At 42.6% G+C, this 18608-nt stretch overlaps 1 protein-coding gene across 2 annotated transcripts in view; it reads left to right on the plus strand.

Moving 5' to 3' along the window:
* The first annotated feature begins 111 nt into the window (after window positions 1-111).
* LOC112254569 (S-adenosylhomocysteine hydrolase-like protein 1) overlaps window positions 112-18608 on the plus strand; it is a 56131-nt gene continuing 37634 nt past the window's right edge. The window contains exon 1 of one of the 2 annotated variants that reach the window (XM_024427269.2): window positions 112-647. In XM_024427269.2, the coding sequence (XP_024283037.1) occupies window positions 459-647 (189 nt within the window). In that variant the 5' untranslated portion in view covers window positions 112-458. Of the gene's footprint in view, window positions 648-16882; window positions 17020-18608 lie in introns of those variants that run through there. The other variant, XM_024427270.2, reaches the window with a different exon arrangement.

The following is an 18608-nucleotide window of genomic DNA, read 5'->3' on the forward strand; positions in this document are numbered from 1 at the left end:
CAAATGCCCATGTCGCCTATACCTAAATCCGCCACTGGGGAGTAGGCTGAGAAGCTGATTCTCAATCAATGTTTTTAGAGCAACCTCAACAACGAGATGCTTGAGCAAACGAAGGCAGAGGAGGCTCGCATCCCCCGCCCACAATTTCAGGTGACAGCTAGGCAAAACAGGCCGTTCACAACTTGCTGCACGCCAAGGAACTGCGCAGGCAACGAACCGTTTTATGACAGCAATTACTACACTGTAGTTTGTAAATATAGAATTACCAACTGATACACCAAACGGCTAATTAATTGTTTCTAAATCGTGTGAATTGCAGTCTTCAGCTGCACAAAAAAAATCCCTCTTCCGCAATATACCGAACAGTGGGGAGAAACTCGAATCCTGTAGCTAACTTAACTAACGTTAGCTATACCACGGGCTAACTAATTTGTTGTACGTTTTAATTATTTATCGAAATGTCGGACACTCCGGGGGACGGAAAGTTGGAGCTGAAACAAGCCAGCAAAGAAGTAAAGGAGAGCGAGAATGTGGCTGAAAAATACTCAGCCATGACCGTGAGCAAGAACAGCGAAATTACCATGGGTGAACTGTCAGTGTCGTCTGCTGCGTTCAGTGCAGTCCCTATTCACAAACCCGTTAAAAAGGTAAGACACATTCATTACGTAGCTAGCTAGTGAACAACTTGCTACTTATGAGTTGATTTGGTTTCTTTTATTGTCTGGTTGGTCATCACATCATGTCCCATTTCAGGATGTCCCTTCTAAGCATAACGTAATTCACATATGTTCACTTCGTTAGCAGCTTCTGAAGTCCAACCATTCATTTTCAATGCATTTACTATTTATTGCTTGTGAACGCTGTTGGTGCAGTACGTCATCCACCCCCATATACCCAGAGTAGGGCACAGTGTTACATTAATTAGATTTGTTGGTCACAGGTTGTCAGCTACAGTTAGGCCTAGTATGCATTTAAAGTGGAGAAACTTCACACAAACAAACACATCTGCACACTTAATTCAACTTCAGGATCCCATTGAGAAGGCAGTGCTTATTAGCAGTCTGGGGGCGATTCCTCAAGAAAGTAGAGCAAAAAAGGAACGTGACTTTTTAGGGATTGTCACAAAATGTAATTCATAAAATGGTCCTTTGGAGGAATGCGTATTGACATATATTTGACATTTATATTTTAAAGCATATTGAGAAATAATAAATCAAAGTTGGCCTATTTAAGACAATTTGACCCTACCCAGGAGCATTGCAAGACACCATTACTGTTGAACTTAATGTTGTCATTTGAAACATCAATATGTTCTAAAATCAGTAATACATTTCATTATGCAAGATCTAAATGTACATTTTATTATATGGTTTTGAAAATTATGTACATTTATATCACATTTATATTCAATGTAATTGTATTTGTTTTTTTGGGTACTTTTTACCCCTTTTTATCCACAATTTTGTGATATTCAATTGGTAGTTAGTAGATGTCGACCGATTATGATTTTTCAAAGCCGATACCGATTATTGGAGGACCAAAAAAACCCAATACCAATTAATTGGCAATTTTTTTTTTTTTTTTTTGTATTTGTAATAATGACACTTACAACAATACTGAATTAACACTTGTTTGAACTTAATATAATACATCAATAAAATCAATTTAGTCTCAAATAAATAATGAAACATGTTCAATTTGGTTTAAATAATGCAAAAACAAAGTGTTGGAGAAGAAAGTAAAAGTGCAATATGTGCCATGTAAGAAAGCTAACGTTTCAGTTCCTTGCTCAGAACATGAGAACATATGAAAGCTGGTGGTTCCTTTTAACATGAGTCTTCAATATTCCCAGGTAAGAAGTTTTAGGTTGTAGTTATTATAGGAGTTATAGGACTATTTCTCTCTACGCCATTTGTAATTCATTAACCTTAGACTATTGGATGTTTTTATAGGCACTTTAGTATTGCCAGTGTAACAGTATAGCTTCCGTCCCTCTCCTCGCTCCTTGGGCTCGAACCAGGAACACATCGACAACAGCCACCCTCGAAGCAGCGTTAGGGGAACAACTACTCCATGTCTCAGAGCGAGTGACGTTTGAAACGCTATTAGCGTGCACCCTGCTAACTAGCTAGCCATTTCACATCGGTTACACCAGCCTCATCTCGGGAGTTGATAGGCTTGAAGTCATAAACAGTGCTGTGCTTACGAAGAGCTGCTGGCAAAACACACAAAAGTGCTGTTTGAATTAATGCTTACGAGCCTGCTGCTGCCGACCACCGCTCAGTCAGACTGCTCTATCAAATCATAGACTTAATTATAACATAATAACACACAGAAATACGAGCCTTAGGTCATTAATATGGTCGAATCCGGAAACTATAATCTCGAAAACAAGACGTTTATTCTTTCAGTGAAATATGGAACCGTTCCGTATTTTATCTAACGGGTGGCATCCATAAGTCTAAATATTCCTGTTACATTTCACAACCTTTAATGTTATGTCATAATTAATAAAAATTCTGGCAAATTAGGTGGCCCAAACTGTTGAATATACACTGACTCTGCGTGCAATGAACGCAACGGAAGTGACACAATTTCACCTGGTTAATATTGCCTGCTACCTGGATTTCTTTTAGCTAAATATGCAGGTTTAAAAATATATACTTCTGTGTATTGATTTTAAGAAAGGCATTGATGTTTATGGTTAGGTACACATTGGAGCAACGATACGCACCACATCGATTATATGCAACGCAGGACATTCTAGATAAACTAGTAATATCATCAACCATGTGTAGTTAACTAGTGATTATGATTGATTGTTTGTTATAAGTTTAATGCTAGCTAGCAACTTACCTTGGCTTCCACTGCATTCACGTAACAGGCAGGCTCATCGTGGAGTGCAATGAGAGGCAGGTGGTTAGCGCGTTGGACTAGTTAACTGTAAGGTTGCAAGATTGAATCCCCGAGCTGACAAGGTGAAAATCTGTCGTGCTGCCCCTGAATAAGGCAGTTAACCCACCGTTCCTAGGCCATCATTGAAAATAAGAATGTGTTCTTAACCTCCTGGAACTACCCATCCCGGATCCGGGAGAATTGTCATCAACTACACTAATTAGCAGAGCGCAACGGTCAAAAAATATGAAACAACGGTTTCAAAATAAGAGGCACTTCCTGATTGGATTTTCCTCAGGGTTTCGCCTGCAATATCAGTTCTGTTATACTCACAGACAATATTTTGACAGTTTTGGAAACTTTAGAGTGTTTTCTATCATAAGCTGTCAATTATATGCATATTCTAGCATCTGGTCCTGAGAAATAGGCGGTTTACTTTGGGAACGTTATGTTTCCAAAAATGAAAATAGTGCCCCCTAGTTTCAAGAGTTTGATGAAATGCTTATTTTTTAATATTTATTTTACCTTTATTTAACTAGGCAAGTCAGTTAAGAACAAATTCTTATTTTCAATGACGGCCTAGGAACAGGTGGTTAAACTGCCTGTTCAGGGGCAGAACGACAGATTTGTACCTTGTCAGCTCGGGGATATGAACTTGCAACCTTTCGGTTCTAACCACTAGGCTACCCTGCCGCATGTATGTTATGTTGTGAATTTGAACATGAATTATGTGCCTATTTAAGATTACTCTGTTTTTCGTACGATGTACCCAATGATTAATGAAAACTTGCTATGTCCTCATTGTGGTTTTACAGATTTGTTTAATATGTCTTATTTATACACTTTTGTAATATTTATGAAATGCATTTTGTTATACTGTATTTGGCAGCACTTGTTTTTCCTTTGCCTCCAACCCATTTTGTTGTGTGCAACGGATGTGGGTGGGGCTAGATCAACATAAGGGTGCTAAAAAAAAAAAGAAGATCCACAAAAGCTCTGACAAAGGCAGTGAGGCCGATACGTAAGCTTATTAAATATCAGTGATAATATCAAGAGCAGTGTGCGGTTTCCTTTTTCCTTCATCTTGTTCAACTGTTGCCATGCAAAAAAGATTGCTAAGATGTGGGAGTGCCTTTTGAATTTTGCTACACTCGCATTAACATCTGCTGACCATGTGTATGTGACAAATAAAATTTGATTTGATGCTTGGGGTCATGGTCCATTTGGAGGACCCATTTGCGACCAAGCTTTAACTTCCTAACTGATGTCTTGAGATGTTGCTTCAATATATCCACAATTTTCCTTTCTCATGAAACCATCTATTTTGTGAAGTGCACCAGTCCCTCCTGCAGCAAAGCACCCCCACAACATGATGCTGTTGTGGGGGTGCTTCACGATTGGGATGGTGTTTTTCGGCTTGCAAGCCTCCCCTTTATTCCTCCAAACATAGGGATGGTCATTATGGCCAAACAGTTCTATTTTTGTTTCATCAGACCAGAGAACATTTATCCAAAAAGTAGTCTGGCTTTTTTATGGAGGTTTTGGAGCAGTAGCTTCTTTCTTGCTGAGCGGCCTTTCAGGTCATGTCGATATTGGACTCTTTTTACTGTGGATATAGATACTTTTGTACCCGTTTTCTCCAGAATCTTCACAAGGTCTTTGCGGTTGCTCTGGGATTGCACTTTTCGCACCAAAGTACGTTCATCTCTAGGAGACCTAAGCGGTATGAAGGCTGCGTGGTCCCTTGGTGTTTATACTTGCGTACTATTGTTTGTACAGATGAAGGTGGTACCTTCAGGTGTTTGGAAATTGCTCCCAAGGATGAACCAGACTTGTGGAGGTCTACAAGCCAGGACATCATTTTCTGGAATTTTCCAAGCTGTTTAAAGTCACAGTCAACTTAGTATATGTAATCTTCTGACCCACTGGAATTGTGATAGTGAATTCTAAGTGAAATTATATGTCTGTAAACAATTGTTGGAAATATGTCTGTAAACAATTGTTGGAAAATTACTTGTCATGCACAAAGTAAATGTCCTAACCGACTTGCCAAAACTATACTTAGTTAATTAACAAGAAATTGGTGGAGTGTTTGAAAAACAAGTTTTAATGACTCCAACCTAAGTGTATGTAAACTTCCGACTTCAACTGTATATCTGTTCCAGAGCTTGTAATGTTTACAACAAGAAAGTGGGTGGGGTTGATCATCTTGACTAACTGAGGAGCTATTACAATGTTGTGCACACAGGCAGAAAATGGTTGAAGTATGTGTTTTGGGGGATGCTCAACATCATAGGTACACTTCAACTATGACAGACAAAATGAGAAGAAAAAAATCCAGATAATCACATTGTAGGATTTTTAATTAATTACTTGCAAATTATGGTGGAAAATAAGTATTTGGTCACCTACAAACTAGCAAGATTTCTGGCTCTCACAGACCTGTAACTTCTTCTTTAAGAGGCTCCTCTGTCCTCCACTCGTTACCTGTACTAATGGCACCTGTCCACAACCTCAAACAGTCACACTCCAAACTCTACTATGGCCGAGACCAAAGAGCTGTCAAAGAACACCAGAAACAAAATTGTAGACCTGCACCAGGCTGGGAAGACTGAATCTGCAATAGGTAAGCAGCTTGGTTTGAAGAAATCAATTGTGGGAGCAATTATTAGGAAATGGAAAACATACAAGACCACTGATAATCTCCCTCTGAGGCTCCACACAAGATCTCACCCCGTGGGGTCAAAATGATCACAAGAACGGTGAGCAAAAATCCCAGAACCACACGGGGGGACCTAGTGAATGACCTGCAGAGAACAGGGACCAAAGTAACACAGCCTACCATCAGCAAGGGTATTGAATATGAAACGTGGCTGGGTCTTTCAGCATGACAATAATCCCAAACACACCGCCCGGGCAACGAAGGAGTGGCTTCGTAAGAAGCATTTCAAGGTCCTGGAGTGGCCTAGCCAGTCTCCAGATCTCAACCCCATAGAAAATCTTTGGAGGGAGTTGAAAGTCCGTGTTGACCAGCAACAGCCCCAAAACATCACTGCTCTAGAGGAGATCTGCATGGAGGAATGGGCCAAAATACCAGCAACAGTGTGTGAAAACCTTGTGAAGACTTACAGAAAACGTTTGACCTCTGTCATTGCCAACAAAGGGTATATAACAAAGTATTGAGAAACTTTTGTTATTGACCAAATACTTATTTTCCACCATAATTTGCAAATAAATTAATAAAAAATTCTACAATATGATTTTCTGGATTTTTTGTCTTCTCATTTTGTCTGACATAGTTGAAGTGTACCTATGATGAAAATTACAGGCCTCTCTTTTTAAGTGGGAGAACTTGCACAATTGGTGGCTGACTAAATACTTTTTTGCCCCACTGTATGTGTTTTATACGTTGCCTTTGGAAAGTGTTTAAACCCTTAGACTTTTTCCACATTTTGTTACATTACAGCCTTATTCTAAAATGGCCTTTAAAAAATCCTCAGCAATCTACACACAACACACAATACCCCATAATGACACATTTTTGGAAATGTGTGTGTATATATATATGCTCATGTCATATATATATAAAAACATTCATTATTTACATAAGTATTCAGACCCTTTCTGCAGCATTGAAGGTCCCCAAGAACACAGTGGCCTCCATTTCTTAAATTGAAGAAGTTTGGAATCAGCAAGACTCTTCCTAGAGCTGGCCGCCCGACCAAACTGAGTAATTGGGGGGAGAAGGGCCGTGGTCAGGGAGGTGATCAAGCGAAAGGTGATCCGGCAAATGGTCACTGACCGAGCTCCAGAGTTCCTCTGTGGAGATGGGAGAACCTTCCAGAAGGACAACCATCTCTGCAGCACTCCACCAATCAGGCCTTTATGGTAGAGTGACCAGACATAAGCCACTCCTCAATAAAAGGCACATAACAGCCCTCTTGGGGTTTGCCAAAAGGTACCTAAAGGACTCTCAGACCATGAGAAACAAGATTCTCTGGTCTGATGAAAACCAGATTCAACACTTTGGCCTGAATGCCAAGCATCATGTCTGGAGGGAACCTTGCACTATCGGTACGGGGAATCATGGTGGTGGCAGCATCATGCTCCGGGGACGTTTTTCTGTGGCAGGGACTGGGAGACAAGTCAGGGTCGTGGGAAAGATGAACGGAGCAAAGTACAGAGAGATCCTTGATGAAAACCTGCTCTGGAGTGCTCATGTCATCAGACTGGGGCGAAGGTTCACCTTCCAACATGACAACGACCCTAAGCACACAGCCAAGACAACGCAGGAGTGGTTTCGGGACAAGTCTCAATGTCCTTGAGTGGCCCGGACTTGAACCCGATTGAACATCTCTGGAGATACCTTAAAATAGCTGTGCAGCGACACTCCCCATCCGACCTGACAGAGCTTGAGAGAATCTGCAGAGAAGAATGGGAGATACTCCCCAAATACAGGTGTGCCAAGCTTGTAGCATCATACCTAAGAAGACTGGAGGCTGTAATCACTGCTAAAGGTGCTTCCACAAAGTACTGAGTAAAGGGTCTGAATACTTATGTAAATGTGATTTTTTTTTTTTAAATCATACATTTGCAAACATTTCTTAATCTGTTTTTGCTTTGTCATTGTGAGGTAAAAATGTGTTAAATGTGAATCGTTTTTTGATAGTGTCTACACAATGGAAGAATAAAGGAGTGTTATTCCTGTTGACCTGAATGAGGTGTCATTATAGAAAATGTTGTGCTCTTTAAAACCTAAGTTAACTTGTAATTGTCATGTGTGAGAAAATTAGCTTTATCTTGAAAATTCTCAGTAATCTACAGCAGCGTTCTAGAATTCTATTGGGGTCTAAAGTGTGAACAACCCGTGCTAGTTGTTGCTTTAGATCGTCCCTCTTTCTAAATTTCAAAAGCATATTTTCATATCTGTCATGAAAGTGCTCTCATTTGTTGTGTGCTTTGGAGAACAGTGTTTTCCTGCTAATTTCATTTTGGAACATTTGTGCTTATAGCCTACTGCCGTGTGCGCATTTCTGTGCTTATAATGTGAAGAAATAGCCGAATAGTTTATTAACATTTTAAGCTAAACGCCTCATTGCTTTTAAAAGTTTTTTTTGATGTTCAGTGGTTGTAATAATTTGGGATCTATCATCCCACAACAGTCTGAAATATTTGTTTCTCGCGCAGAACGACAAGCTGACCAATCGAATAGGTCAACTTCTGTACTACGGGGGATAGTAGATTGACATAGGCTAGTGCTTTTTCTGTTCATTACTCATCTCGTTAGCTGACAAAGTAAATGTGGACAGTTCTTCTAACATCTCCCCGTCTTCCCTAGTAGCCTACTTCGGCGCTGTGAGGCCTGTGAGAAGGACCCGATTGCATGACCGGCATTGTCTATTAGGAATAGAGATATCTGAGAGAGCAATGTGAGTGAGCGGTGCTTCGGTGCAGGGCGATTGGCAGAAGGGAATTATGATGACTATATTCAGCCCAAGGGCACAACGGCCACTTTGGCCATCAGGCATGGATTGCAGCCACACAAGGGGGCCATGGCTGTCGATGGCTGATGACAAGACCGAGTTTTCTCAATGTTCATTGTCTCTCAAACCATCAAGGAAGGAGGACGTTGGCCTTTGGAATTTTGAAAATTGTCTGCTCCCTTCTTGAAACAGTTGGTTAGAGTTTGTGCATATATTATGATGACATTTTGTCCCTTCTGTAAGGGCTTTTTCAGCTGTTCGGGCACACTCCGTTTTTTCCCCCGGGGCCAGCCGAAGTTTGGGAGCCGAAGTCGAAGGGGCGTGATTTTCTTGTTTTTCAAGCGAAGGTCTTTTAAGGGAGTATGTGAGCACACTCATTCGGTTTGCCTATAAGTAAACTGTCTGCAAGTCTATCAAAAAGGGAACTACATGCACTGCAATTAATCCCAATTCTTAAGAGAGCCTTCCCGATCCCTGCAATAAATCTTAAGGGTTGTAATTCACGACTCCGTTATGTGAGAGTCTGAGAGGGTTGAGTCTATCCTATGTACTGTGGGGGAGACAAGCTGAGAAACTGGAAATGGTACTCCCTCTCACCGGTCAGGAACTAATAGGATTGTTTTGGGGTTCTCCAACTCATGCCCTGCTGTAACATCTGCTACATTAGTAACACCTGCGCAACATCCCTGTGCAGCTCTATAAACCTCACTGGCGCTGCCAAGAAGCAGGTGACACATCCTGTGTCACCAGTGACTTAACAAAAAGTGCCCTAGTAGCTACTAAAACCTCTTGGCTTATAGGTTTGTTTATTCACGGATATCATAGAAATGATTGGAGGCCGTCAACGCTTTTTAAAAGTCCTTATTACAAAAATATTGTCGGTTTCAGATGCAAGGATTAAATGCAAAGTTCATAGTGCATAATTTTTTAAAACCTTTTTTATATTTTTGCATTGACTCAGTTTTCTATTTTTTTCCCTCTTTTTCAACAGTGTGTAGGTCTCTCTCTTTCATTTTGCATGGATGTCATAGAAATAATCTTCCCGAAAACAGTAATAATTAGCTTGGATCTCATTAGAGAGAATTTTCTCTGCCTCTGAATAGACATTAGCTTGGAGCTCTCTCCTGCGTTAGCTCCCAGGAGCAGCCTGTCATATTACGCAAGCCGGAGGTGTAATGTTACACTCAAATGCATGTGTACACACATACGCACACTCACAAAAAAACACACACACACATTTTGTGGGCGTTATGCAATGCTGGTCCAGCAGGAAATGAAGCCTTCTGGGCTCTTCAGAGAGCGGGCGTAATAGAAATCGACCTACAGTTTGAGTGGGCAGCTGACATAATGTGAGAGTTTTTGTTACGTTTACATGTATTGGCCTACTTGAAATGATCATTCCAGTGAAGTGTATATATTATTCATTTTTAGGGAACTGAAAGAAAGCCAGACCAGGAACTGTGGGTGACCAGTGACGCTGGGACTTGACCTTAGCTGTGTGTGGGTGTACTTTAGCTCTAGCTCACTCTGTGTTAGTGTTCAGTTGGAAGTAATACAACACAACTGAGCCAATGTTGCATTTGTTTAAAGAGAATACAGCCACACATTACTCTTAAAAGCCACGCACTACTCCTGTCAGCCCGTCTGTTCCCCTCCCTGATCTTCCGCACCAAATGTCACCCCCCCCCCCCACGAAACCCATTTCCTCCCACCTAAATCTGGCTAGTCTGTGGTCTAATCCACTATGAAAGCTTACAGCTGCTGATTCTCCCTTCTGTCGTACGGTTGGGGAAAATACATTTTTGTATTTGTTAGACCTCATCATGCCACCGACCTGTATCTTTTTCCATTCCTCAATCAGGGATTTTTCTGACATTGAAATCGTTAAGGCAGGCCGCTTAAGCGTTTTTCGGGATGCCTAAATCCAAACAGGAACTTTTTGGGGGGAAAAAAACTATATGAAGTATGTAGAAAAGATCATGGACGTATATACACTGCTCAAAAAAATAAAGGGAACACTAAAATAACACATCCTAGATCTGAATGAATGAAATATTCTTATTAAATACTTTTTTCTTTACATAGTTGAATGTGCTGACAACAAAATCACACACAAATTATCAATGGACATCAAATTTATCAACCCATGGAGGTCTGAATTTGGAGTCACACTCAAAATTAAAGTGGAAAGCCACACTACAGGCTGATCCAACTTTGATGTAATGTCCTTAAAACAAGTCAAAATGAGGCTCAGTAGTGTGTGTGGCCTCCACGTGCCTGTATGACCTCCCTACAACGCCTGGGCATGCTCCTGATGAGGTGGAGGATGGTCTCCTGAGGGATCTCTTCCCAGACCTGGACTAAAGCATCCGCCAACTCCTGGACAGTCTGTGGTGCATGGAGCCACCCCGCCGTTGGTGGATGGAGCGAGACATGATGTGCTCAATTGGATTCAGGTCTGGGGAACGGGCGGGCCAGTCCATAGCATCAATGCCTTCCTCTTGCAGGAACTGCTGACACACTCAGCCACATGAGGTCTAGCATTGTCTTGCATTAGGAGGAACCCAGGGCCAACCGCACCAGCATATGGTCTCACAAGGGGTCTGAGGATCTCATCTCGGTACCTAATGGCAGTCAGGCTACCTCTGGCGAGCACATGGCGGGCTGTGCGGCCCCCCCAAAGAAATGCCACCCCACACCATGACTGACCCACCGCCAATCTGGTCATGCTGGAGGATGTTGCAGGCAGCAGAACGTTCTCCACGGCGTCTCCAGACTCTGTCACGTCTGTCACGTGCTCAGTGTGAACATGCTTTCATCTGTGAAGAGCACAGGGCGCCAGTGGCGAATTTGCCAATCTTGGTGTTCTCTGGCAAATGCCAAACGTCCTGCATGGTGTTGGGCTGTAAGCACAACCCCCACCTGTGGACGTCGGGCCCTCATACCACCCTCATGGAGTCTGTTTCTGACCGTTTGAGCAGACACATGCACATTTGTGGCCTGCTGGAGGTCATTTTGCAGTGCTCCTCCTTGCACAAAGGCTGAGGTAGCGGTCCTGCCGCTGGGTTGTTGTCCTCCTACGGCCTCCCCCACGTCTCCTGATGTACTGGCCTGTCTCCTGGTAGCGCCTCCATGCTCTGGACACTACGCTGACAGACACCGCAAACCTTCTTTCCACAGCTCACATTGATGTGCCAATCTGGATGAGCTGCACTACCTGAGCCACTTGTGTGGGTTGTAGACTCCGTCTCAAGCTACCACTAGAGTGAAAGCACCGCCAGCATTCAAAAGTGACCAAAACATCAGCCAGGAAGCATTGGAACTGAGAAGTGGTCTGTGGTCACCACCTGCAGAACCACTCCTTTATTGGGGGTGTCTTGCTAATTGCCTATAATTTCCACCTGTTGTCTATTCTATTTGCACAACAGATTGTGACATTTATTGTCAATCAGTGTTGCTTCCTAAGTGGACAGTTTGATTTCATAGAAGTGTGATTGACTTGGAGTTACATTGTGTTTAAGTGTTCCCTTTATTTATTTTTTTGAGCAGTGTATTTTAAAATCATAACCTTTTGTTAAATCTCAATCACAAATAAAAGCTAGACAGTCAGAGTGAATTGAAAATTCCATAAACAATTCATTTAGCAGTATTGATTTTGTTTTTATGTTTGAGCAAAAGAACACGGCTTAAGCCATGGCAATGCATTGAATTGCAGGAAGTTAGCTTTAAAACTGCAACATTTTCTCCTAGCTCCATGAAGAAAGGTGTTTAATTGCAGGAATTTGGCTTAAAAATGCAAAGATTTCTATACACCGCCAAGATGGGGGAGCCTCTAAAATGTTATTTTAAATTCAGCCTCGCTGACCAGAGGATGAAAACAGAGTGGAGCGAGGAGGGGATTTAAAAAATGTTAGCCTCTGCCTTCTCTCTCGCTCCAATTTCTCTCTGGTACTGCTCAGCTGCAAGCAGTACCAGACAGGTGTATAAAATGGAGCACACAGCCATTGCAATCTCCATAGACCAAACATTGGCAGTAGAATAGTCTCACTGAAGAGCTCAATGACTTTCAACGTGGCACCGTCATAAAATTCAGAAAAAGAGGTGTCCCTTTTTCAGCACTCTGTCTTACAAAAATAATTGGTAAAAATCCAAATAACTTCACAGATCTTCATTGTAAAGGGTTTAAACACGGTTTCCCATGCTTGTTCAATTAACCATAAACAAATAATGAACATGCACCTGTTGAACAGTCCCTAAGACACTAACAGCTTACAGAAGGTAGGCAATTAAGGTCATAGTTATGAAAACGTAGTACACTAAAGATGCCTTTCTACTGACTCTGAAAAACACCAAAAGAAAGATGCCCAGGGTCCCTACTCATCTGCGTGAACGTGCCTTAGGCATGCTGCAAGGCGGCATGAGGACTGCAATAATTGCTATGTCCGTACTGTGAGACGCCTAAGATGGCGCTACAGGGAGACGGGATGGACAGCTGATAGTCCTCACAGTGGCAGACCACTGTAACAACACCTGCACAGGATCGGAACATACCTGCGGGACAGGTACAGGATGGCAACAACTCCTGCCCGACCTACACCAGGACCGCACAATCCCTCCATCAGTGCTCAGACTGTCCGCAGTAGGCTGAGAGAGGCTGGACTGAGGGCTTGTAGGCAACTACGTCGCCTATGGGCACAAACCCATCGCCGCTGGACCGGACAGGACTGGCAAAAAGTGTTCTTTAACGACTCGCATTTTTGTCTCACCAGGGGGTATGATTGGATTTGCGTTTATCGTCAAAGGAATGAGCGTTACACCAAGGCCTGTACTCTGGAGCGGGATCAATTTGGTTGTGGAGGGTCTGTCATTGTCTAGGGTGGTGTGTCACAGCATCATCAGACTGAGCTTGTTGTCATTGCAGGCGATCTCAACGCTGTGTGTTACAGGGAAGACATCCTCTTCCCTCATGTGGTACCCTTCCTGCAGGCTCATCCTGACATGACCCTCCAGCATGACAATGCCACCACTCACAGAATGAGCAGTATGGCTGATTTCCTGCAAGGCAGGAATGTCGGTTTTCTGCCATGGCCACGCTAGGGCCAATTCCCCCAGAAATGTCCGGGAACTTGCAGGTGCCTTGGTGGAAGAGTGGGGTTACCTCACAGCAAGATCTGGGAAATCTGGTGCAGTGCATGAGGAGGAGATGCACTGCAGTACTTAATGCAGCTGGTGGCCACACCAGATACTGTTACTTTTGATTTTGATCCCCCATCCTTTTGTTGCAGGGGACACATTCAATTTCTGTTAGTCACATGTCTGTGGAACTTGTTCAGTTTGTCTGTTGAATCTTATTATGTTCATACAAATATTTACACACGTTAAGTTTGCTGAAAATAAATGCAGTTGACAGTGAGATGTTACTTTTTTTGCTGAGTTTAGAATGCCACCTTTCCAACAAGTCAGTTCTTCAAATTTCTGCCCTGCTAGAGCTTCCCGGTCAACAAAGCGCTTTTATTGTGAAGTGGAAACACCTATGACCAACAACGGCTCAGCCGGGAAGTGGTAGGACACACAAGCTCAAACAACCACCGCCGAATGCTAATGCGCGTAGCACGTAAAAATTGTCTGTCCTTGGTTGCAACACTCACTACCGAGTTCCAAACTACCTCTGGATTAACGTCAGCACAAGACCTGTTCGTCGGGAGCTTCATGAAATGGGTTTCCATGGCCGAGCAGCCGCACACAACCATAAGATCACCATGCACAATTCCAAGTGTCGGCTGGAGTGGTGTAAAGCTTACCGCCATTGGACTCTGGAACAGTGGAAACGCTTTCTCTGTAGTGATGAATCATGCTTCACCATCTGGCAATCCTACGGACAAATCTGTGCCCGAATGCATAGTGCCAACTGTAAAACTTTTGTGAGGCGGAATAATGGTCTGGGGCTGATTTTCATGGTTCGGACTAGGCTCCTTAGTTCCAATAAAGAGATCTTAATGCTACAGCATATAATGACATTCTAGAAGATTCTGTGCTTCCAACTTTGTGGCAACAGTTTGGGGAAGGCCCTTTCCTGTTTCAGCATGACAATGCCCCTGTGCACAAAGTCGAGGTCCATACAGAAATGGTTTGTCAAGATCGTTGTGGAAGAACTTGACTGGCCTGCACAGAGCCCTTACCTCAACCCCATCGAACACCATTGGGATTAATTGGAACTTCGACTGCCAGCCAGTCCGAATCGCCAAACATCAGTGCCCAACATCACTAATGCTCTTGTGGCTGAATGGAAGCAAATCCCTGCAGCAGTGCTCCAACATCTTGTGGAAAACCTTCCCAGAAGAGTTGAGGCTGTTATAGCAGCAGAGGGGGGGGCAACTCTATATTAATGACCATGATTTTGGAATGAGATGTTTGATGAGCACGTGTCCACATACTTTTGGTCATGTGGTGTACCATTTGGATAGGATGCCTAAATTGACTAACAATGGAGAGATTATAAGCAACTGGGATTTCCTTTACTTTATGTGCACAGGTGAAGTCACTATTTCAACATTCTTCTTGATCCAGTGACTTCTTTAGCTTCTCGACTCTTACCCCCTGGTGACTTGTTGGCGACATAGAAACATTATTACTCATCCTTGCCAGAGTTGATACTGACAACTTCATCTGTCTTTTGTTAATTTGGGATTTCCTTCAAGAACCAGAGATTTTGGTCTTGAGCTCTCGTTTGTTTCTACCTCTTGGAACGCTGGTCAGTGTTATCCAGTTACAGGTGTGCGCAGTATACCAACTGAGCCGTGTTACTTGCTTTTGGGGGAGGGTTTTGTTTTGTGTATCTGTGTTGTTCACATACATCGTCAGTCGTGAGTGCAGCATCAGCTTGTTTCCCAGAACACTCTGCAGACGAATTGTCTGGAGATTAATTCAGGCAGGCGTCATGGAATCTATCATGGGGACGGCAGCGTGACCTCACTACTCAGTGGAAAGGAACACCTGTCCATCAAATGTGACAGGATGTAGTGTGAGCTAAATCCAGAAGGCAACCCTAGAGGATGACCTTGGCTCATCCACAGTGAAGTCCCCTGACTGACCAGGGTTAAATACAGCTCATCACTGACTGATGCTAATTCCCCTTATCTAGCCTACCTAGAAGCTTGTTCTCAGAAGCCTGTTCTTAGAAGCTTTCTTTCAGAATCATCATATCCGAGTGATATTGATCAAACTTTGTGGTGAAATACTCACGACCTAGCACTTTTGGCATTTTGATACTTGTCTTCAAAAACCTAATTGATGGATATTACCCAGGGAAGCATGAAGTGTGCTTAAATAAAAGCTCCCTTTGCTGCAGCAGTGTGTTTTAGTATGGATTATAATGTAATGAGGTCACTACTGATCCTCATCGTAGCATAGAGGAGCATGCTGACTTATTGGTCATTGGCTTGGCGGGTATTAGTATTAGCCGTGGGGAATTAAATGTCTAATGACTGACTGCTCATTCTAAAACCCATACTCTGGTGTGTACCACTACATCCTACACCCCATTTTAGAGGGGGTTGTGTGAGTGTGTAAATAAGGTAAGATAGGTCAGAATAGTATTATTTTTTAGGCTGGACCAGATCTGTGGGCCTGGTCAGATGTGCTGGAGTGATTTTAGGCTTATGGAAACAGGCTTTAATTCCCTTTCCATCATTTTTATTAGCCATCAACCTCAAGCTATCTATTAGCTAGCAGCCACTGCCAGGATTACATTGGATGGAAAGGGTCACGATACTCCCCAAATTAGTTTTTTTTTTTCTGGTTATGGGTGTGGCAAGGGGCGCGTCTACATTTTAGAGGATTTTAGAGGCAGTGTAGACTTTTTAAAACCATTTTTAAGCCAATTTCCCTCAATCCTACCTTTTTTCTCCTTGGACCTAAGATACATTTGTGCCGTTTTAAAGCTAATGTCCTTCAATTATACATATTCTGCCATGGAGCTGAGAGAGAATGTTGCAGTTTTAAAGCTAGTTTCCTGCAAGTCTATGCATTTTCCTATGGCTAATGCTGTGTTATTTTGCTCAAACATAATAAAATCAATATAGCTAAATAGATTTTTGGGGGAATTTTCAATTCTCTTTGGTTAAAAAAATATATATATAGTTCCATTATCGTTTTTACATACTTTATATCTGATTTGAGCCATTTATGTTTACACTGAAAGAGTCATTCCATTCCCGAAAATGTATGGCAAAAAATATAAGTATACATATCTTTTAGACTGTTTGGATTTAGGTGACCCAAAAACAAATGCTTAGGCTGCCAGCCCAAGGATTACAATGGCAGAAAAATCCATGGAATAGAACATTAGCAGAGAGACGGTGAGAGGGAAAGACACCGAGACGATACTGCAAACAGCAGAAAACAACTCAAGTAAAGCACAGAAAAAAAGAGGGAAGATCATTTGTCAGGTGGCTGCTGGTGGGGGCTATGGCACGGCCCTCTTTTGCCCTCCTGGTGTGGAGATTTCCATGATAACAGGCGCTGTACGTAACAACCAGGAGAAGAGCTTGAGCACTGGTAAGGGATGAACATGGAACCTGTACGGCAAGTGGGAGGCATGGAGCTGCAAGCGGGAGCCATGGCACAGGCACACAAACACAGGGTGAGTGAGATTGGCCAGAGAGGGTGAGAGGATGGTTGAGAACCGCTCCATAGAAACCCTCTATGACTGCTCTGCAGCCTGACCTTGCTAAGGAAGATTATTTGAATTTAGTGTCATTTTTGGAGCCTTTTTTTGTTCTTCTTAGTTTATTGTTGGGAGAGATTGGGAGCTTTCAACACCCTTAAGGTGATGTAAGTCTTATTGTAGAAAAGTTACAATGCAGCCAGCCATTTAATGAGGACTTTCTCAATTATGGTGGTTATTGTAGAGAGCGACAATCTCTCCTAAGCATATGCTGTCAAATGTTCTTGTTTGTTTGCAGTTGATAGAGGTCAGCTTTCTGAAAGAGGATTATGGGTGTGTACTGAATTTTTCTGTTGTGCTGTCCCAGTTCTTTACACAAATGCAGTGGATAATTGACTGAATGCAATAGAACGTAGTAAGGCTGAGTCCCTCTTGCCTGTAGTCTGGAATGGAAACCCTCATTCTTATTCATAGCATAAAGGGGAATAGAATAGGCCAACTGAAGAATCTAGAGAAACAGTGAAAAAATGTGTGTTAAGTCTTGCCATGGACTCAAGTTGAGTCTCAGTTAAAGGAAATATAGGGAATGGAGGGAGCATATCCTGTGTATGCCAAGTAGTAGAAGAGACACATACTTACCTCTGCATCCCACACAATAAAATGCTCTTACACATACTGTATACCTTTACAACAACACATGAACCAAGAAAACAATCTTAATCTCTTTGTACTACTCGTGCTTTGGCAGAGTGCCTCTGGACTTTGAGCCCTTGTTCTTTTTAACACGGAGTCTGTTCTGTCTCTGTTGTGGCTGAATTTAAGAAAGGATTGGGCTTGTGCACTTTGCGAGAATGAAAAGAATTGCATTCCAAAGACAGTTTGTGGAGAAACCTCCCAATCCATCCCTCCCTGCCTCGACTTAGGGAGGAGGATAGAGTTACAGCTGCTGATGTGCAAGGTATTCATCTCAAATCTCAGGTTTGGTGGATTTAAAGCATGCAGAGATCACTGGCTCTTTCTAAAAAATAATAATATATATTTTTTAAAGGCTGTTTGTTTGGGAACCAGTGTCCTGCAGGCATACAATGTGATACAAGCACAAAATGCGCTGACAGTGGTAGATACAATCCAAACATAAACATGTCCATTGGTGAGTCTGTATCCTGTCACTACCCAACCAGGTCCGCACCTGCATGTGGCGGTATGCACATTCAACCAGGACTGTGTGACCCCGACTCAACCTCCAGGGATAGGTAGCTACCCCAGGAATCTGTGGGACTCTGCCAACTTGGCACTTGTCCTGCCTCGACTAGACAGCAAAAACAAAACCTAAGATATTAATACTCGCTATTATACTGTTTGTGTCAGACACACTGAGTAATCTGTGGGCTGCAATCATGAGGATGATCTGAATCTGTGTAGGCATATGTGTGCGTGCATCTGGGACTCTGTGCATGCCTTGTGATTCAGTCTCTGGAGTCTACAATGATCTGAGAAAAGGGACCTATGAAATAGGCTGCATTTTAAATGAGTTTCCATCATTGTCAACTCAGTGTTAACCTTGA

This window comes from Oncorhynchus tshawytscha, linkage group LG07 (assembly GCF_018296145.1).
Source record: "Oncorhynchus tshawytscha isolate Ot180627B linkage group LG07, Otsh_v2.0, whole genome shotgun sequence".
NCBI classification, from domain to species: domain Eukaryota; kingdom Metazoa; phylum Chordata; class Actinopteri; order Salmoniformes; family Salmonidae; genus Oncorhynchus; species Oncorhynchus tshawytscha.